This window comes from Tasmannia lanceolata, unplaced genomic scaffold, assembly GCF_043159265.1.
Source record: "Tasmannia lanceolata isolate RefF3 unplaced genomic scaffold, GAP_Taslan_0.1 ptg000013l, whole genome shotgun sequence".
Taxonomy (NCBI): Eukaryota; Viridiplantae; Streptophyta; class Magnoliopsida; order Canellales; family Winteraceae; genus Tasmannia; species Tasmannia lanceolata.
The window spans coordinates 29975778-29998764 of NW_027518690.1; the positions used below are offsets into that span (position 1 = coordinate 29975778).

The window sequence follows — 22987 nt, forward strand, 5'->3', positions numbered from 1 at the left end:
TTATGCCAAACACTCCCAAAATACCTTCCACACACAATATAGCAAATCATAGTCTATTTAATATCTTTTATTCAGGAAATAACAAAACCATAGCAATGCAAATATCTAAAACAATACCAGATCATACAGCCTCTCTTGTCAGTTACACGTCCACTGCACTACAAAAGTATATCATAAACCCTAGGAATATATAATTCAAGACATATCCAAACAACCCTAGAAAAAAAAAAAAAACAGTAAGAACATGCACCCCAACAACATTATAAGGCTTACAAATGACCTCTCTCCATCAGTCACACATCCAGTGCACTACAAAAGCAAGATGACAATAGAGCCTTGGAACAGATAATACAAGATATATTCAAACAACCCTAGAAAAAAAAAAAATCGAAGAACTATGATGTTACATGCCATAAAAATGTAAATATACTGCAAAATATAACAGCCCCATCAACAACAAAATACATAAAAAAAATGTACATAAATAAAAACCCAAATAACAACAGTACTTTAATGATTTGTGGAGAGAATTCAGCACCTCCAACAAGATCATCAAATCCCAGTATCCGGGTGGAATTCAAAAACCTCCACCAAAGAAATTAGAACATCTTGTTTGCATGGATGGGAGTAGACAAGTACACTTCGATCACCTATCGACCAACTCGAATGCAGTACATTATAAAAAAACATACATGGTACATAGCTGAAAGTTGAACACCTCCATCCAGAATGCGGCCTTCCAAGAACAATTACAAACCTCACATACATGGGTGGACAACTGTAGTTCAATCTCCTACTGACCAACCAAAAACAATTTACACCAACCCCCATCAAGAGCCAATACAGATACACAACTGGAATACACAAAAGTATACATTTTTTTCAGAATGGTAACACACAACTCTACATGCCAAACCCTTCAGCATATGAAGATTGAGAAAATCTAGTCTTCATGGATTTTTGAAAATCCAATACCATGTCTTCACCACAGCTAGAGTTGGCGAGAAAACCGCACAAGAAATTGAACCAGTATTCCAATTTTGTACAGGAAGTTAAGCTGTGAAAAAAAGTTGTGATACTTAGAAGAAGTTAAGCTGCTTCAACAGAAACTACTTTCCATTGATCTAATCAACTCCAATTACAAATGAATGGGATAACCCTTGTTACAAATAAGTATGCCACAACCCTGCGCATATTTGATATGCAAAGCTAATGGTTATGCAGAAAAGCATGCAAGAGTAGAGACCTTCAGTGAGATACAAGGCAAGGAACTTTACAAAGCCGCCGAAGACAGAGAAGAACCTAATTACAAACTCAAACGCTTGCAACAAGGCAATAACTTTACACAACCGCTGATGACAGAGAAGAACCTAATAACAAACTCAAATGCCTGCTACATGTTTCAATACAAGTGACTACCAAAAAAAAAAAACTAGTTACACATTAAACACAATCATGCTTCACACATTGCTGGACATGGTGGATCCAGGACTGAACTTCCAACATCTCCTCCACAATATTTGATCCTCTTCTATATGTTGTGCTGAACCATATAGTGACAGAAAATATCCACCATGATCGCCTATGACAAAAAATTGCTAAAAGTGATGTATGTGCACAATAAGTGAGACACCCATTTCCAGAATTACAGGGCTTCTCTTTTTTTTCTATTTGGAATGGTGCAGGGATAGTTTAGGCGCCCATAAATAAATAAAGGGATAGTTTAGGCTTCAAAGGATTCAAGAACATGGAAAACCCTACACTGCTACATCTTTTGTTTACATATGGCAGGCTCTGTAAGCAACAAATCAATGAGCTTCAAACAGTAACTGCAATAACTAGAATGAAAGAATCATCTGTTGTATCTAGTGAAGGCACCCATTCAAACACATTTTCCTCATGTTATCAGGGGCTGTTTTAGTGTGCATCGCCACACAAGCCATATAAAAAAGATTGCCAGCTCCACTCCCCTGGATATGATGAAAAGGGAATCTAATGTTAAAATAGATAAAAACCAGTCCTCTAAAAATAGATCAATCCCAAAATCTTTCTCCCACTCACCATCACTGTTACTATAAATAAATATAGCAGATGCCATATAGATATAAGACATCCAGGTCCTGAAATCATTTGAGGCTCAATTAGGTACTAGTACTACTGCATGTTGACTTGTTCAACCTTTGACAATTGGATTCGAGCTTCCCTATCACTATTGAATAATTACACTTATATCTGAACAATACCACTATATAACACATTGCAATTATGCACACACTGTAACCTATAAATTCGTTATTTACAAGCATGATATTATATAACAATGCACCAAACTCCCATACAGTCGGGTATCAGGTGACAGTTTTTTTTTTTTTTTGAAAGTTAACATTTATTAATAGTGAAAAGCAGTACAACCAGAGGGGACAAGATGTCCCCAGAAATAGAAAATCTTACATAGATCTCACAAATGGGGCTCAATATCGGAGTCGATTTGAGCAGTGAATCGAGTTTCGGGTAAATTAGCCCCGTCTTTAGCGAGTACATCCGCAGCAAAATTTGCTGTTCTCCGACGGTGATGCAAGGGTGAAGCTCTCGCACTAAATCCCGAATTTCGACGAGAAATTGATGTAGACGCCAGGGCCCCCCACCCAAGTTTTTTGCCCACCCAATTGTGTTTGTAGAGTCGCCTTCTATCATCAATGGTCCCATATTATGCTTCAAATACCATTGTAGTCCAGCCAAGAGGGCTTTCACCTCAGCCTCATTAGCGTCACAAATCCCCGGTGGACCTGAGAAAGTCATGATGGAATGGCCCTAAGAATTCCAAAGGATTCCCCCAATGCCAGCCTTCCCGGGTTCCCGAATGAGCTACCATCAAAGTTTAACTTAAACCATCCCGCCGGCGGAGGATCCCATCTAGGTGAGATATCGGGGGATATCTTCATCTCCTTTGCCACAGTGTCCCAATGTCTAAGAATCATCCCCACCGGGTAAGGGATTCCACCATTGCGACGCGCCCAGGCAATGATGGAGAGTTTTACGTCTAGCAAGATGTGTCTCCAAGTTTTTTCTTTCCCATTTAATATGCGACAATTCCGTTCGTTCCAAATGTGCCACAGAATGGCGTAGGGTGTAGCCAACCACAAGAGGCGTCCGAGGCAACCATTAAACATACCGCGCCAATGGGAAATGACCGTTGATACGCTATAATACATTACCGAAGACACACCAAACGCACGGAAAATAGCCATCCATAGCCGGAAAGCGTAAGGGCAGGTGATGAATAGATGATCAAGAGATTCTTCCTCCCTTCGACACATTATACACCGGTTTGCACATTGAAAACCGCGCCGCTTTAAATGGTCCAGACACAAGCCCGGAACGAATCAGATTCCGACTCTTCATTTAATTTTAGGAAGAAAGAGCGTACCGAGAATATGCCTTGAGAATCAGGACACCAAATCCATTCATCTTCTACGTTCGGAGATAAATAGTGATTCGATAGAAGTCGCATGAGAGAAGTGAAGGTAGGTAGTTCCGTGTCCTCTAAGTTTCTCCTAAACCTTACATCCCAGAATGCACATCCATTTGAATCCCCTCGTTTAAGAATCCCCGCAATTCGCTCATCTTTGTTAATCGTGATACGGAATAGCTCTGGGAAGCGGTCTCGAAGCCTTTGATCACCGATCCAAAGATTGGACCAGAAGCGAGTGAAGTTGCCCTTGCCAGCTTTGAAGCGTAGGTGAGGCAGGAAAGATGCATAAGGGGTACTTATAGACTTCCACGCACCCGACCCCTTACCGGCGGAAGGTGTTCCACATATCCATTCTCCCCAATCACAGCCGTATTTGTTTTTTATTATGTTGTGCCACAGCGCCTCTTTTTCCGTACCAAACCGCCATAGCCATTTGCCAAGAAGTGCACGGTTCCTGACTCTGATTTTTCCGATACCTAGCCCTCCCTTCTTTCGACCTTCACAGACCACGTCCCATTTCAGCAAGTGATTGGTTTTTTTGTTGCTTTCATTGCCCTCCCAAAGAAAATCTCTCTGGATTTTTTCAATACAGGAAGCAACCTTAGCTGGGATTTTGAACATTGACATGAAATAGACTGGCATATTTGAGAGAGCGGCTTTGATTAAGGTAATTCGACCCCCAAAAGAGAGGTACCGTTTTTTCCATGGCGCCAATCTCCGTTCAATAACCGAATCCCAAAGGGATGCTTTAGGTATCCCGTAGCCCAATGGGAGGCCCAAATATTTGATCGGTAATGAAGCCTTCGAACAACCTAGTGCATTTGCATGTTCCATTACCAGATCCGGATCCATATTTATCCCAGCCACAACGCTTTTTGCAAAATTGATCTTGAGACCCGATATTATCTCAAACCACCAGAAAAGTCTTTTTATATTTCTCATTCGATTGACACATTCTTCCAAAAGTAGCAACGTGTCATCAGCGAATTGGAGGTGTGATATCGGACTCGAGCGTTGATTGATTGAAAGACCCAACAAATACCCTTTAACTTCAGCTTTGTTAATTAGCAAACTTAGCACCTCAACCACAATGATGAAAAGATAAGGTGAAAGAGGATCACCTTGTCTTCGGCCTCTCGAACTCTTGAAATAGCCGGCCGGTGATCCATTAATAAGAATTGAGAAGGTTGCCAAAGATAAGGATGCTCTTATCCATCCTCTCCATCGATCTCCGAATCCCATTTTTTGAAGTGTTGTATCAAGGAATTTCCAATCCACGCAGTCATAAGCTTTCTCAAGGTCCACCCTCACAATTGTTCCCCTGCCTCCCCCTCGTTTTGTTGAATCAAGGATTTCGTTAGCAATTAAGATTCCGTCCAGAATTTGACGCTTGTTAACAAAAGCTCCCTGGTATTTGGAAATAACCTTCTCCATAATGGGGGAGATACGCTGAGCAAGTACCTTAACCAGGAGTTTATAGATGCCATTAACGAGACTAATTGGGCGATAGTCTTTCAACTCCGCTGTCCCCTCCTTCTTAGGAATTAGAGTTATGAATGTAGGGTTGCTTCCCTCATTAAGAACACCCTCTCATGGAATTTTTTCATGAAGCCCATGGCATCCTGTTTGATTACATCCCAATATTTAGAGTAGCACCCCATAGGAAAGCCATCAGGGCCCGGTGATTTCTCCTTCTTCATCGATCCGAGGGCTTCTTCTACCTCCTCCATTGTAAATTGTCTTTCAAGCCAAATCCTACTGTCCTCGGATATGGTCTTGAACTCCAGGCCCTCAATTGTAGGTCTCCATGCATAATTCTGGGAGTATAGTTTTCGATAAAACTCTACAGTTGTGGTCTTTATGCTGTCAGGATTCTCAATCAGCACTCCCTCCACAGATAAACAGCTGAAGTTATTGATCCTTCACCTGGCATTCGCCATCCTGTGAAAGAACTTTGTGTTGCCATCACCTTCTTTGAGCCATATGGCTCTAGATTTCTGACGCCAACTGATCTCATCCCTGCGGATATATTCTTCATATTCAATTTTGAGATCTGCTCTTTGTTGCCTCTCCACATTTCCCAGAGGGTTGGACTCTTCCAGTCTGTCCAGTTCCTGTAGCTTTAAGAGAATTTCAGATTTCCTCAATTCGCGAGATGAATTTTCCTGTTTAACCCATTCCCGAATGTTGAGCTTGAGTTGCTTAATTTTTTGGCCAAGAATGAAACCCTTCCACCCCGTCACATTCATAGCCTCCCACCAATTTTTCACTTTCCCATCAAATCCTTTGTCTTCACACCATGACATATCCATCTTGAATGGTCTGGGTCCGGCAGAGAAATCTGATAACTCAAGTAGTAACAGATTGTGATCCGATATAGGGCGTGGTAGAGCTCGCTGGAAGATTCTTGGGAATTTCTCCTCCCATTCCGTTGAGATTAAGATTCTGTCCAGCCAACTTAAGATTAGATTTTCCTGGTTATTGGTCCAAGTATATCTGGCCCCCTCCAACAGAAGATCGATCAGCTCCCCCCCTAGAATAAAATCGGATAAACGCCTCATACTAGTAGTGACCCTGCCCACCACATTTTTCTCCTCCGGATATCTGATAGTATTGAAATCCCCCCCAACAATCAACCGGTCTGAATATCGTTGACGAACATTCATCAGTTCCGGCCATAGAGATCTTCTCTACCTCGCTCGAGCGGGACCGTATACCGCCGTTAGAAGAAAGAATGAATTGGATGCATTATGTCTGAACCGTATAGATACAGTGTACGTACCAATGTCATTGGCCTCCATAGTGAAAGGATTCTCCGTCCATATTACAATTATCCCTCCTGCTGATCCCCTAGCCTTCATCGCCACCCACTGACGATTTAACCTCCCCCACATTTTGTTAATGAGAAGCTCAGATACCTCTTCCATTTTTTATTCGATGATTACAATCACCTCCGGCTTACGTAAGTCTTTTACGGCCAAAATTTTCCGATCGGAACCCAAACCCCTGATATTCCAGAAAATGATCTTCATTACAAAACAGAAGACTTTATCCCCCTGGTCTGCTCGCCTTATTGCAGACGCTTCAATTCCCTCAACCCCCTTCCCTTGCTTTTTTGAGGAGCCGAATTGACACAGTCTCTTTCCGTAATATCTTGAATCATCATGTGAGAGAGAGAGGTATCCTGTTTAAATTGAATACCTAGATCCTCACCCATCGCTTCCATGGCCTCGATTTCCACCCCCAGATTACTACTGTCAATCTCCGATTCCGATTCACCGCACCAGAGGCACGATGGAGATCAATCTCCAGAGTATCTTCGGATGAGGAGATGTCTTTGAGTGGTAATTCAGCCTCGCAATTCATTCCGGCTTCAACAGCATTAATGCCATCTTCCGACTCCCCATCACCCAGTTTGAAAGAGTGCAGGCTCAAGTCAGGGCTTGCATCTAAATTTCCTTTCAACGTATCTTCAGGTGAACAACGCAACCTGGTAGAGGAATTAGTTTCAGAATCCTCGCCCATTTTGCCGACTGCCGTCTCTAATCCTTCTGATTGAGCCGGAAATATCATCTGTTCCGGAAGAAAAGACCCCAGCGTTGGAATTAAAGATGCTCTGGAAGTGTTTTCCGAAGTCCTATTGGTCTCCATCTCTCGCCATTTCAGATTTGGATTTATCTGGACTTTTACATCATTGTTGGGGGGCAATCGAATGTGAAGAGCATCCGACACCGCTTTGAAGACAACACGATCAATCGCCCGTTTGTAATACTGGAGGTACCGTTGATCACTCTAATCCGATCTTGGCGATGTATTCTTGCTTAATCCCCTCAACGAACGCCCCCCGCGAGATACATTTCCGGAAGGGTATTCTATAAATCCCTTTTAGGGCACTGACCTGTTTTCAATCGCTAATCGAGGAAGTCAACTCAATCGGCAAAGCCCCCTCTCTACTTTAATCTCTCTTTTGGGTGCCTTCGGGTATGCTTCTTCGTCTGCTGCGTCGAGGAGCTCATGGCGTTGGTGCACTCGATGCTTTACCTGAATCTACTTTCAGATAAATAATTATTCTTCGTATTTCCTACAGAATAACTTTCTAACATGGAGATGCCCGCGGATGCCTTCGTCTTAGTATTGCTGATCCTTCTCTCTTAATTATCTGAAAGTAGACTAAGGGAGTTAGGCAGCAAGGAAGGTGAGCACAGCCACCCATGAAACCAGTCAACGATTTTCAAAACCTCGAAGGAATCTATTCATGGTCAACAAACACCAGGAAAAAAGGTTGACCGTCTATTAGGGACAAAGCACAAATATGGTATGAAGCTAGTTATATAATACAGATGGAACCCATGTTGTGACTAACATTGATTGCTGATGGTTAACAACACGAGGACTAGGATGGCATTGTCAGCAACTAAATCAGAAGAACCATGAGCATACATGCTATTGATGGAAACTCCAATCATAGCTAGTGAAACCTAGTATTTGCATAATGATCCATTAGAGTTGTAATCCTAACCGATAAAAGTAGGAAAAATGAAGTCCTCAAGTTAGACTAATTACCTGATAACCGAATCTAATACAAGAGCTGGAAATCCAATTATACTGTAGAATACTGTAGAACTTTGTTGCACAAAGTGGGCATGGGAGCAGTTCACCAAAGTCAAAGGAAGGAGCACCAAAGGAACTTTTATAAAAAGTAAATGACTTTAAAAAGAATATTAAGTATAAAGACTGATTTATTTAGGTATAGTGTAAACAAAAAGCTGAGACAATTTACCTTGTAAACATCAGACCAATCAACACATTAACTCATCATCACAGCACAGTAATCTGCATAAGCCTGCTCAATAAGGAAAAGAAAGGGGGAGAGATAAGATGACCATACAAAATGGGAAAAAGTTGAAAAAGGGGCAATGCTTGCCAGATACAAAGCTCTAAAAAATGACTCATTTCCTATCAAAACTGCACTCCTTAGAATAATGGGCAATAGTCAGGCAATAGATGCTGAAGTTAGAGCGTTCTGGACTTTGATTCAAAGGATTAGGACCTTTGAAGCCAACAATGTGCAGATTGAAGGCAATTAGCCATCAATCATATATTGTTTGAAGAATCAGAGCACTCATCTTGGGAGAGTTAGAAAGCTCTTCGGTGACATGAAAATGGCTTACATGTCATTATCATCAAATAACTGGCCTTGGGTTGCGGGGACAGCAGAGCACTCCAAACACAAACAAATAGAAATTCAAGCGCTCTATAAATATAAGTAAAAGAATGCCGTCAACCTAAATTCAACCTTTAGGATCCAAAATTCAAATCCTCTTACGGAAGAAGGGACATGTGAACATTCTTTAACGTCCTAAGGAACACAAGGAAAGACACATTCACTCACGGTGCTTAAGCCTCCTCCTAAAAACAACACACACACAAACACACCGCACGCGTGCGCACGCATACACACACACATGCACACATGGCCATGCAAAGGCACACACAATCACAACGTTCTTTTTAACTTTTTGTAGAGACAATCATCACATTCTTTGATGCTAATATCCTATGAAAAATTGCACCATAAAAGCTCCAAATGCATCATATAAAATCTACCCGCAACCACATATCCATCGAAAACCTAATGCACTACCCCACAACCAAACCATTGACTGAGATTAACAAAATGATCCACCACACACCCACGCGGCCCAAGAATCTCATGCACTAAAAATCATCACTTCACCTAATCTCTAGAGCTATTTCACCAAGAAGACCATATTTCACATCCTTGCATAATTGATGCCAAGATCATCAACCACTTTGGATTTACAAACCATCCAATTGATGAGATGTCTGAGTTTCTTACCTCCATACTTCCATAAGAAGTCTCTTTGGAGTTTTGCCAATCTAGTTGGTAGTCAACTATATTAAACACCACCATGAAGTGGACTGCAAGATTACAAAGAGATGCTGATATAAGGGAGATCTTCCATCCAACCAAAAAAAAGAAAGATAAAACTTTCTTCCGAAATGCCAACTTCTTTTCGACACTAACAATCGCTAGGCCCAGAAAGCTCTAAGAAGGTAGCACAAAATACCACAAGGCAGGTTATGATATGTAACTGGAAGATCATAGACCAACAAGGGCATTTAGTCTCTCCTCGGTGTTCATACCTGCAAACACACTTTCCCCAAGTTGATTCTAAGACCGGATACATAGTGAAACATTTTTTAAAAATGGGATAAAAATTATGAACTTTTCCGACTCATTCCCGAAATAATATCTTTTGAAATTTAGAAGTATATGACGATACATTTCCACTCACATTAAAGCCTTCGAATTAGATCTCTTCTTTTGTTCAGCAGAGAAGATCTAACACTTTCCCAACAATGATGAATAGGAACAATGAAAGAGGGTCACCTTGCCTGACCCAGCTAAAGCTATGGAAAAGCAATCTGGACTACTATCTATAACATTCAACAACCTTTCCATAGAAATGCATTCATGGATCCATTTTTTCAATGTTCCACTCACACCACATCCATCCTCACAGAACCTAATATACTCTCTTTCCACATGGTTGAAAGCTTCTCCATGTTGACTTTACATAATCTGGTCTACACCACCAATTTCAGAGACAAAGCATCATTTTCAATCAACATTATGTATAGTTTGTCTGCTTTCTATGAATATGCCTTCAAATGATGATACTAACTCCAGAATGCTCGTGAGATTTTTTTTACCATGATTCGTAGAAGCAAGATACCAAAGTAATAGAACGGAACTTATACACAACTTCCATCAAAATAAGAGTGATAAAGGTAGCATCAGCCTCCTTATTGATGTTTTAAACACCTCTATTAGTTCATGTAAGAACTACGGAAAAAATTGTGATAACACATCATTGACTCACAAGTCCAGGATCGTAACCTGGTTCTGATACCATATGCAAAACTAATATTGCATGATCGAAACCATAGGCATACAATTCAAGAAATTGAACACAAGAAGAGATAGAGCATAAACACCTCCGTGCATGGCTTTTGATCCTTAGGCAAAGACAATTCCGCGATCCTAGAATGATTCCAACCTTCTGCACATTCTGGGTGGTCTTCTACTCTCTCTTCCTCGTGTGTATTCCAATGGGAAGAAATAAAAAACTTATGTGTGCTCACCAATCTCGTTTTTATAATAACTAAAAAGAAAAACATAGAGTCCACCCATTACAGACCCTTGTTCCTCAGAAAAGCCCACTAACCTTATTGGGCTTACAACGGGCCCGCGCATATTACTAACACATTACCATACCCCTTCCAATGTGAACACAAGTGGCTAAGGTGTTCCTAGCTCAAAATCTTATTGATCACTAACTGTTTATGAGCCAATCTGGATTACTCTTTACTAATAATTCTCTCCAATCTAGTTTTTACAAGAGCCAAATTATGTGCTATGCAAATCCATAAAAGTCTTACATTCTCCGACTTGGAATGCATAAGACATTGATAGAAAACTTTACTATAAAATCTTTGGTTTCAAAACTTAATTCAAGACCTTTAGTTTGAAAATGACTCTGGATTGCAATGGCCACAAAAGAATGTTGATAAGAGTAACACCTCAAACTTTGCCTTAATCAAAGCCACTAACGCCCGATCACGAATGCCGTTACATCATATTCCGACATAGGACCGTAAACGCATAGTACTAGCAACTTCATTGATACATGCTAAATGGTATGGCTGTGTGGTATAGAAATTACATGCAAATGTGATCTTTCGTGCCTATTTCCAAATTGATCCGAACATTATGTCCTTTACCGGACCCTTATGATTCAAGTGAAGCTCTTAAGACGGAAAATTCTGATGTCTTAAGATACCTTTATGCTTTACTCATAGGTGAGAAACCTTTATGCAGTTTGAGCAAAACCTGTCCTCTTTAAAGCTTAAGACTTTAACGTCACACCTCTCACGAGGCACCGTCATATAAAACTTTAGATGTAACACCTGCCATGAGGCATGATTGTAGCACCTCCCATGAGGCAACACCACCTATGAGGCATAACTGTAAGTCTGTAACACATCAATCATATGCACACAAAAATGGCAATAATGACCATAATAAAATTCTCGATAACATGTAAAGTATATTCATAAAAAGCAGCTGCAAACAATAGAACCATAATGCTAAAACAGACCAAAGAATATTATCATGCAGTTCTACCAAACCAAAAGGCTACCACAAACCAAAAACATCAAATTAAAAACTAAAACCATACAAGTAACATGATCATTAAAACCTGTAGGCTAATCCTTATGTTAGTGGGTCAGCAGTCAAAATATGGCTCCTCTTGTTATCAAAAAATGTATACTGAGGAAGAACTCACATATCATATGGACAACCAGCAAAATCCGCATGAGGTGATCTGACCCTCTGTATGTGAGCAAAATATCATTGATCCCTCGCAAATAGCACATAACATTTATTGCTGATGTCCAATGATCCATGCCTGGATCACATCATCTGTACCAGGATCATCGCAAAAGCTATATCTAGATAAGCATACACATGCATGTATGTCAAATTTCCTACAACAAACGCATAAGGAATTTTCTTAATTTGATTTCTTTTTAGATCATTTCCAGGGTGTTGTGGTTAGGTGAACTTATCATCCTTATAAAACAGTACTGCGCCTAGAGAAGAAGCATGCATGCTAAACCACATAAGAACCTTATCGATGTACGCTCTCCGAGACAATCTAAGCATGCCACGATGTCTGTTGTGATGAATCAATATGCCAAAACAAAAGATGTCGTATGCCACGATGTCTGTTGCTATGAATCTGTAAGCCAAAACAAAAGATGTCCCAACTAGATCTTTCATCTGAAAATAAATGAAAAATATATTCACTTTATCTCAAGCAAGAGATCATTATCAGTGATATCAACATAAAGAGCCAGGAAAATAAACATGCTCCCACCGATCTTCAGATAAATGCACTAACGAATTGCATTTTCTTTAAATCCAAAAGAGGTAACAACCTCGTCAAACTTTGAGTATCATTGCCTGGAAAACTGCTTAAGCCCATAAAAGAACTTCTATAGTTTACACACCAAGTGCTCTTTATACTAATCACTAGAAAGCCTTCTGGCTGACACTATGTATTTGTCCACTAACTTAGAAGAGCTACGAATTTCAACTGGAATAGCAAAGATAACTAGATCAGAGTAAGCTCCAACATCAATATTATACAACATCTGTCAACTGGATTTGTTCTTCATGAACAACTGGAGAATCCATATGATCATGGTACTCAATGAGAATTACATCATGCTCGAGAAACTGTACTAGGCGGAACTATAGGTATCGGGACCACGCTCTTTCTCAAAATCTATTTTTAAGGCTCTAAACTCCCATTGATGTCACCACTTCGAAAAACGTAGCATGATAAGTCTCTATGCCCCGGTTGAAATAGGAAGAACAATAAAACCGATAACCCTTTGACTTATCTCAACACCCAATGAAGTGACAACTGACAATTCTAGAATTTAGTTCCCAAATCTGCAGATTATAAGGCTATGCTTCCAATGCACACCCCCAAACATACATAAGGTAGACATAACTTTAACTTTAACGAGAGTAGTCAACAGTAGATGAAAAAATGTTGAGACCTACCCAGAAACAAAATAGAAAATGCCCACAAATATATATGTGCACTACTTCTAAAAGGCACTGTCTCCTTATAGCCCTTTTCTATCTAGTCTTGCATGTTTTCATCTGATACATTTCACACGGGTCTTAAATATAACTAACAATACTAACAAGATGTGTAAGAGAATTTATTTATTTTTTGAATGGTAATTGTAAGAGATTTTATAATAGGAAATATCCAATTCTAAATAAAAAAAACTAGGATCAATCGAATAAGAGTAGATATATTGAATAACAATAATCATAAGAAACTTACCCTGAAACTAAAAGCAGTCATCTTCCGAGAAAAGGTACATAAACAATATCAACTAGATCTCCATTTTCCATATAGAGATTCTTCTCGGGCCCTATTGGTCTCCACTTGCTTTGAAATTCCCTTAGCTTACAATTCTTTTATTCTTGTTGTGCGAAACAAAATTAGCACTCTGAACTCTCTTTTAATGCATCATCTGCTCCTCTTGTACCGTTATGGAGGTCATCTCATCTAATCCCACTCAACCATTTGAGTATTATATACCTTCTTTCACAATTTTCCCAATGACCTTGGACATGGTGAGTTCCATGATCATCAGACTGAGACGGTTCAAGTTCTCCCATTTCTCACGACGAGCCATTTGAAATCGTGGAAGTGAACTTTGCAGACTCATCAACCCTAGTGCAAGGTCAAGTTTCATAACACTAAAAGACTATAGGAAGGATATCATTCCATTCCTCAAAGTTAGTTCCAATCAGAGTGTCTTGATGGCATGGTTTTAAATTTCGGATTTCTCCCTTTACCAAATTTCGGTAATTTCGGTCCGAAACTTCGATTTAATGTCATTTTATTTTTTTAAAAAAATTGTTACAAAATTTCGGAGTTTCGGTCTGAGTTTTCGAACTAAAATACCAAATTTCGGATTTCAGTGGGGTCCGAAATTGGTACCGAAACCGAAATTTAAAACCTTGCTTGATGGTAGTATATTAGTTGCTAATAGCATAGGTATTGAAATTTGATAAAACAAAGATTCATTGCTCACATAATGCACAACATAAAATCCGTACATGAAAATGACATGTATCACAAAATTATAGTGTGCAATAAAAATCTAATTAACTTTGGCGATTAATCAGATTTAATCCAAACTAGTCTTGGAAACCTTATAAGTCTCGGTCTGGTTAGAAGCGTCAAAGTAAACGCTATCGTCAAAGCAATAGCTCTAATGAAAATATAAGAAGCGTTTCTTGAAACTCCTTTGAATACTCTAGCGTTCCTTTCTTTCCATAGCACCCAAATGGTAGCTAGAAAGGACAAGTTCCAAAAATGGTTTTAAATTTTGGCCAAAACGTTTCGTTTCAACTGAAATATTTCGGTTTCGTTGGAAAACGAAACGAAATCCGAAACCGAAATACACATTGAGTCGGAAAAGTACCAAACTTCGCCGAAACGAAACGTTTCGGGGAAATTTCGATGACATGTTTCGGTGAAGTACAAAATTTCACCCAAAGTTTCGAAAATTTCGGTGAAACGTTTCGGAAATTTTGGTGAAATTTTTACAAGATTTCGTCCGAAATTTCGTACCGAAACCAAAACCGAGATTTAAAACCTTGTTTCCAAAGAATTTTTCATTTCTTATTCCAAGGCACTAAAGACCATCCCAGAAACGGATCCATAACATTTGCAGGGAAAACCCATTTCATCCCAAATCTACTAAACAGTTTGCCCCACACTTCCCTGGCTAACTTGCAATGCAGGAGCATGTGATTTAGTGATTTACTGCATTCCCATCCTCAATACATAAAGCACAATAGTCAATAATGAGAAACTTCCTTTTTCGTAAAAAATCCACGGTTTGGATCCTTTCCAACAAGGCCGCCCAAGCAATCACGCTCACTCTAGGGGGGCCCTGGAATGACCACACTCTAGCTACTTTGGAGGATGCAAGGCTAGCCACTAGATGATGATAGAAAGATTTGATGGAGAATTTTTCAGATGTATCCCAAATCCAAACCCTTTTGTCTTCCCCATCCTGTTTTACAAAGATGTAAGTCAGCACCTCCAGCAACCTAGCAACATATGCAATCTCCCTCTCAAAAAACTTCCTGCGGAATCGAGGCTTCCATACCACACTATCTGATTCTTATATGGATGGTTGACTTGCTTATATGAGGTGATTTTTAAGTGTGCATTGTGCTTATTCTAGCATTTGCATGTTTCATCTTAAAATTCAGTCATTTTCACATGTTTCCACACATTCCATAATTTTACAAGTTTTCTACCAAATTTTCTGACCAAAACTGTAATGTTTCCATTTCCGTGGCACCTAAAACCGAAACCAAAACCGAAACGAAAATTTCAAACCTTGCTTTAGAAGCATGAAGCTTTACTACTACCATACTCACTCAAAATTGAATATGCACACAATACTTTCTGACTTTCTCAACCCCTTCAATATACTGCAGCCAATAATGTGTCTATCACAAATAACAATTACTGATATTAACTCCGATTTCGCTATAAAATTCCAAAAAACTACAATGAGCAGCCACGGAATACCCAAGGACATCTTTTAATTTTTCTTTTTTTTTTCAAATATTCACTCTTAATCTTTAGAATTTTAAATCCAATAGAATAAATGAAGCAAATGAATCCAACTCACACCAGAATTTTTCACCATTTTAGGCATCTAAGATGTACAGTCTCTCAACTCACACGTAAACTTTTTCTTTCGCCTTTCTATGCTTCCAATAAAAGAAAATAATTTGCATAAATAGTACTCAAATCATCACATAATGAAAAGACAAAGAAACATACCACATTGAAGACTATTGAGATGAAATAAAACCTAATCAACATGAGGATTACTCACTTTGCTAAGAAGAAAAAAAAATCTAAAAGCCAAACTGAGGAATCTCCATATTGGTTCAATTTCAACTTTCCCTACTACGATTTAAATATTGTGGAAACATTTCACCAATGCAAGAAACCCTACATTGCAACTTCTCTACTTATTTCATAAAAAAAAAAAATCAACTTCCAAGGCCAATAATTTTGGAACCATATAATAAACAAGCATAGAGAAAATTTGGATCATATAAATATTTAATCATATTTTAAAAGGACAGAAACTTACATAGTCCAACAATGTCTAGGTTCCAATTCGCAAAAGTGAAAGAGAACACCGTACCTTTTCTATTAGCCAAGTTACAGATAATTTCTAAGGGAATTTTGACTTTGTTCTGCCCTAGTATCTAATAGAAGAAAAAAAAGTCTATCCAATTAGTCATTGAAAATCACAATTTAGCCAAAAATAACATTTTGAAAAAAACATATGCCCAAAAATTCCTAAATAGTAAATACTACTCTTGTCAACATATGTCACTGTAACTTTTACTGACAATATGCCATCTAAGCAGCTCGGAAATAATCTTCCGTCTAAAATTCTATTTCGTATGAAGGATTGTCACTTTTTAAAATTGAGTATGCCAAGTCTCATGGCTGAAATTTCACAATCATTCTTCTTCATTGTCAGTAAAAAAAAGAAAAAAGAAAAGAAAAACACCCATCCTCCGCTCCTTATCAGCAGCCACCATACACGTGGCACAAGGGTGTTATGAATTATGATTGGGACCTTTCATCTTGCGAGTCACACGACGACAGTATATGTCCAGTCCCATGTTGAACAGAGATCCTATCCACTTGAGCAGTACCTGAAAATACTACTAGCGAGCAATGATTTTTTTTAGGAGATTAAATGAACCCTTTTTTATTGCAAGGGGAGAGGATGATCTATTCAGCTTGGAACTAAACTGTCCCATATGATGATCTCATTGTGGGTGACAAGATGAATAATTTGGATCACCACAATGGCATACCATGCATATGATAGATGGCATGAAGAATGAATGATGAGGTTTGCACATGAGACTCGGTGTTCCTCATTTTGAACACAATAACGGTATTCATAAGAATAAAGAAAGAAATCATCAAAGCATTGTCATTTTAGAGTAACTTCAAAGGAATTTTTATCAATAAAAAATTTGTGCCCGACATATGCTAATTGATTTAGTACTTAGTACCCTTTGAGAAAATAATTTTCAAAAAAGTAAACAATTTTGGGATTTAAAATGACTAATTGGGATATGGTTTCCAAATTAGGGGTTTATAGGTAAAAGTCATAGTTGCCGGAAACTCCTAGGGCGGGTGGGAAACCCATTTCCCCTAAAACGCATTTCCCGCGGATGGGAAACTCGTTTCCCCTAAAACGAGGGAAACACGTTTCGGAAACGTTTCCAAAATATGATACAAAATTGGAGAAATGTTTCTGAAATACATGGGAAACAAATGGAAAACTTATGTAAATAAGTCTAAACACGGGATAAACGTATGCAACACTCGTAGAAAACACATATGAAATGTGTAAGAAACAAGTGTGGAACTTACGAAAAACATTTTGGAAAAAACACATCATTTCATAAGACGTTTCTCATACGATTTTCTATTGTTTCTCGTTTCTCCTGTATTTTTCTTCATGAGTTTCCCGTTTCCGTTTCAAGTTTCATGTCCCGAATTTGTTTCCCACCCTGGTAACTAGGGGTAAAACCCTAAAGTTTATCAAGACAAGACATAATGGGACATTTTACCATCAAAATCTAATTGAAGAAAAGCTAATGATCCTATGCAAGTTAAAGGGTTAGGGAAACTCCACGGATTGACTAAAGAAGTAAAGAACAATGAACATTTCTATACGTGCGTCTTAAAAAAAATTAAACAAAAAATATAGAGCTAGCAAGTACCAAAACTCTTTTTACTGCGCCTAAAATCAGCGTCTAACAATTGTAATCAAGTTTCCTCCAAAAACACCAACATCTAACTAACTCAAAAGAATGGTCTGTGGATAGAATTTTCTAGAATTTAAAAATGTTTAAGGTGGGCAGCTGAACATGGAAATATGATCTGCAGCACAAAATGAATGGTTAAGTTGACTTTAGTCAACATGGTGTGGACAATAAAGAAACATAGTAGAAATAATTTCAGCATATCTATATGCACCAATGCTGACACCTTCCAAATCCACACAAGTACAGTTGAGATGAAACTAAAAAAAAAAGCATGCTGGTTTGGATTTTGCATGTTACAACAATTTCATCACCCACATAGCCACAGCTCACATATATTTTAAAGGCTGCAGAGATATCAAAAATTCTAACAAGTGGCTTGTGGAGCATTAAAGTACCTAAAGCTTAAGAGCACCACCCATTCTAATCTGTGCTACAGAATGTGTATAAGGAGGACCTAGCAATGCCAAAAGCTTCGGCTTAAGGCACGAGGAACTATATAGCAATTAGTATGTAATAAGTACATATACTTTTAATGTACATTCATAAAACCATCAAATGAAGATAACTTCAAGCATATCTAGGTTGCATACCCCAGAAAGCTCTCACCTCATATAAAAAGAGGTTTTCGGGCGAGGTAAAACCAGTGAAAAACCGGCGGCGCAGCAGTACGAAAAGTCCAACCTCACCGGATAATTCAGGATGCTATGAAAAACTACTTATTGTTTTAAGCACACATATGTCAATTTTTTGCATCCAATGATGTTCCGTGAGAAGCAATACGAAAGCAGAGTCTACCCTCTTACGTAACATAATTAAGACTTACTTTTTATCATGGAGCCACACTCCTGCATGCGGCTTCATTAGGTACCGGAAAGAGTGATGGTAAAGATGTTGTCATCATTGGATATGGCAAATTTCTTGCTTAAGTATCATGGAACAACACAAGATTGTATCACTCTGATGGCAGGCGACGCCTTTTCCCGTAATCTGCATCCCTTGATCGTGACCTGTGATCTTCTTCTTGTATCATGTGTGACTTGCTCCGAGACCTTGAAGAGGACTGCCCTCTATCCCAATCGTCCTTGTCATCCCAGTCGCGCTCCCTCTGCCTATCCCTGTACCCATCTTTTTCCTCCCTGTACCGGTCCCTATCAGACCTATCCCAATCAGATTCCCTCTCATCCCGTTGCCTCCTCTCAGAGTTTCCTGGCCAGTCACGCTCGGAGCCCCTATCCTTCTCCCGAGGGGCATTTGACCTTCCTCCACTTTCATGGTTAACCTCTGCATACCCATAGTCAGAGGCCACATCATCCCCACCATAACTTGACTCCGTAGTCCTCCCATGATCATCTCCCACCCATCCAACCATGTTTGTATCTGTCCACATCTGATGTCCTTCCATCCCAGTGCTACCCATGATTCCGATTCCATTTGCTGACATTCCTCGGCCAAAGAAAGCTGGGTTAACATGTGGTGCCACTCCAGGAAGGGCAACTGTGTTAACAGCAGGGAATGAAGGCATCATCCCAGGAAAAGCAGGGCCTGAAAAGCCAGCATAACCACCTCCTCGACCCATGTATGTGGGATCAAAACCTGCGCTCATCATACTTTGTGGATGCATCATCCCACCAGGGGGACCTCCCATCCCAGGTACTGCGAGGCCTTGCCCATAGTGGCCTCCAGTGGCACCGCTTCCCACCCCAGCCGTGCCCCCAACCATGCCTCTTCCTCCAATAGATCCTCGTCCCCTCATTGGTCCTCCGCCACCTTGCCCTCTGTTTGGCAATCCCTGTCCTCCTCTACCCCACCCAGCCCTACCATAGCTCCTCCCTCCATCTCCACCCTGATAATTCATCCCACCACCTCTCCCAACACCATCATTCATTGGTCTCCTTCCTTGTGACTGTGACTGAACTTGTCCTTGGTTTCTATTTTGAAAACCACCACCCATCTGCCTCATATTATACGAATTAGCAAATGTAACCACACAAGCCCGCCCATTAAACACAAAACCATTCATCCCTTCCTTGCAGGCAGCCGCCGCACCAGGATCGTAAAATTCAACCTGACAGTAGCCTCTTGATTTGCCACTCGCTCGCTCATCAAAAAACTTAATTTCCTTCACCCTTCCATACTGAGACAAAACACTCTCAAGCTCCGCATCAGTAGTCCACCAATGCAATTCTCCCACAAAAAGCATAGTTATTGCATTCTCAACCGAACCCAATATCGGCCTGTTTGAGTTCTCATTAATCATTGGACGGTTCACGCCCGTACCCATTCGATTACTACTCATATTCAGACCAGGTCTGGCGACAACACTGTTTGAATCCGGAACCAACGAAGGCCCACCGACAAACTTTCCTGGCACTTGACCAGGATCAACTGCAAGTTTGGGGGGCACGGGTGCTAACCCTCGAAAACCTATACTTCCTACTTGAGTCTCACCCCCACCTTTCTGAGGAACCACATCTGGGTAGCTACCAGTTCCTTCTTCCAAACCTTTACCAGAGAAAAACCCACTCCTTTTCTGCTCTAAATCCGAAAAACCAGCACCGCGAATATTCGAATCTTTCCCTTCAACCCCAACTCCAGGGATACTCACCTCTTGTGAGCTTATAGGCTCCAAAACCTTCAATCCAGGGGCATCAATCTTATGTTCTGGGGGGTTCCCATTTACGTTGCCTAATGAGACAGGCAATTCAGTTCTGTTCATAGACTGAATGAAACCTTCGCCGACATTCACGTCATTGTAAAGATCATCATATTCATCATCTTCCCCAATTAACTCCTCCTCGGCGAGGGCAGAGATTGCACCACTGCCTTGAAATTGCAATCTCTGACCTCCACCATACTCATCATCTTCATAATCTAATTGTTCTTCACCCATTGGATCCATTTACACCAACTTGAAATGAACAGGAAGTACAGAAATACCCAATATCCACCTAATAAAAAAAAGCAAGCAAAAAAACAGAGAAAAATCTAATAAGAAAGAATGAAAAATAAGGACACAGTGAAATCCAACAATAAATCTTCAATACCCAGCAACGAAAAAACAGAAAAAGATGAATTTTAGTCTAATATTCACCTAATAAAATAAAAAACAAACAAAAAAGCAGATAAAATGCTAATAAGAATCAACGAAAGTAAGGACAAAGTGAAATCCAACAATAAATCTCCAATACCCAGCAAGGAAAAAACAGAAAAAAGATGATTTTAGTAAAACCAATGAATTCTCAACCTCCTATATAAAAGAGTAGAAAATTAGAGAAAACCCTAGAAAGGACCTTAAGAACAGAGAAGCATAGACATGGAGACACACAGAATGAACCAACAAAGAGATCTAAATACAGAAAAATCCTTACCTAGATATGGATGTTCTGATTATATGGATGGATAATGGTTAGAATAGAAAGTCTTTTCTCAGTTTTCCCCCTTTTCTGTTCTGCTTTGTAACCAGATCGTGGTCTTCTTGTAAATTCATGTGGACAGTCTAATCTTAAAAAAGTACAGTCTAAATGCATTGGGTATCTCTGCCTAAAAACTTACTAAATTACCCTTGACATTTTGACTATGAGAGCTTACCAGTATTTTTTTTATCTTTGTCTCACTAGGTGTAACTTGGGTCGGGCTCCACTTGAACCCGACAGGTTTAAACCCGATTTTGGCTTGGGTTGGGATGGCATTTCTGCGGGTTGGGTTGGGTTGGGTTGGGTTGGGTTAGGGTTGGGAAAAGACAACCTGATTTAATTTCGGGTTGGGTTAGGGTTGAGGCCTTGAGCGACCGACTTGACTCGAACCCGACCTCCGTCCTCTAATTTTGCTGTGATTCTTAAGTTTATATATATTTTATTATTATTTTTGCCCTAGGTTAACCCAAATACAACCTGATTTGGAAAAAATAGATTAGATAGGTTGGGTTAAAGTAGAGAGATTTAGAAGCGGGTTGGGTTAGGATTGACCATTCTCAACCCAAGGCTCGAGTTGGGTTGGGTTAGGGTTGAGGGAATGCTATTTTGGGTTGAGCTAGGGTTGGCCCCAACCTGACCCGAGTTGCACCCCTAGAGAATAGAAAATTGGAGGGCGAAGAGAGGCATTAATCCCATGAGACACCCCTCCCCGGTAGGATGATCCAAACAGTCTATTTGACGGGCCACAACGTAAATAGGGTGTGCCCAAAAAATAGATATATTCCTCTATAGATCGGTCGTTTAGGATCATCCTATGGAAATGATTTTTGAGACACAATATATTTACATTGTGGCCCATCAAATGGACAGTTTGGATCATCCTATTGTGTGGGTCGTGGTACGTTTTGAAAAATATTAGACTTTGTGGGCTTACGCAATATAAAATTTCTAATCCTGCAACTCTACTACCAGAAAAAAAAATTTATAAAAGATTTTTAGTAGTATAGTTAAAGGGCACACACACCTAATGGGTAAGTAGTCTTCATGAATTTGGTTCCTTTTTGCAATCAAACGCTATGGGCCCAAAGGGAAGAATGCATTTTTGAAATTTGATTATATATTATCGAACCCATGGTTAACAAGAAAGTAAAGTATTATGTGTAATTGAACCCATGTTTATGGACTTGCATAGAACATGTTTTGACATTTGTGAAATTGAGTGTAGAGAATGTTTGATTATAGTGAAGAGCAATCCAGATCGGCTCGTATACAGTTAGTGATCAATAAGGTTTGAGCCGGGAACACCTTAGCCACGTGCGTTCACGTTGGAAGTGGTTTGATAATGGGTTAGTAATATGTGTGGGCCTATTGTAAGCCCAATAAGGTTAGTGGACTTATTTGAGGAATAAGAGTCCATAATGTGTGGACTCTAAGGTTTCCCTTTAAGTTATTATAAATACGGGTTTGGTCCTTGCTCTCACACATAAGGTTGTTATTTCTTCCCATTGGAATACACATAAGGAAGTAGAGAGAGCAGAAGACCACCCATGTTGTTTTTCGTTTTGCGGATGTTTTGAAACCACA

At 39.7% G+C, this 22987-nt stretch overlaps 3 protein-coding genes across 7 annotated transcripts; all 3 read right to left on the reverse strand.

The window, feature by feature from the left end:
• Positions 1-387: 387 nt before the first annotated feature.
• On the reverse strand, positions 388-21510 carry LOC143890000 (uncharacterized). Of its 5 annotated transcripts, none has more exons than XR_013255094.1 (4): positions 21359-21510; positions 18814-20938; positions 8253-8315; positions 388-1057 (listed from the first exon to the last, which is right to left on the reverse strand). XR_013255094.1 is itself a non-coding variant. In XM_077394473.1 (2 exons), the coding sequence occupies exon 2, from the start codon at positions 20887-20889 to the stop codon at positions 18943-18945; it is 1947 nt and encodes a 648-aa protein (XP_077250588.1). In that variant the 5' UTR covers positions 20890-20938; positions 21359-21510; the 3' UTR covers positions 18431-18942. The 5 variants fall into 5 exon arrangements, 1 of the variants encoding a protein (XP_077250588.1); XR_013255095.1 differs by lacking the exon at positions 388-1057 and adding an exon at positions 1162-1970; XR_013255093.1 differs by lacking the exon at positions 8253-8315.
• LOC143891144 (uncharacterized) lies at positions 2796-3317 on the reverse strand. Its single transcript, XM_077395784.1, has one exon. The coding sequence runs from the start codon at positions 3315-3317 to the stop codon at positions 2796-2798; it is 522 nt and encodes a 173-aa protein (XP_077251899.1).
• Positions 5395-6399, reverse strand: LOC143891145 (uncharacterized). The gene is made up of 2 exons (XM_077395785.1): positions 6255-6399; positions 5395-6113 (listed from the first exon to the last, which is right to left on the reverse strand). Exons 1-2 carry the CDS (start codon positions 6397-6399, stop codon positions 5395-5397), a joined length of 864 nt encoding a protein of 287 aa, XP_077251900.1.
• Positions 21511-22987: the final 1477 nt, after the last annotated feature.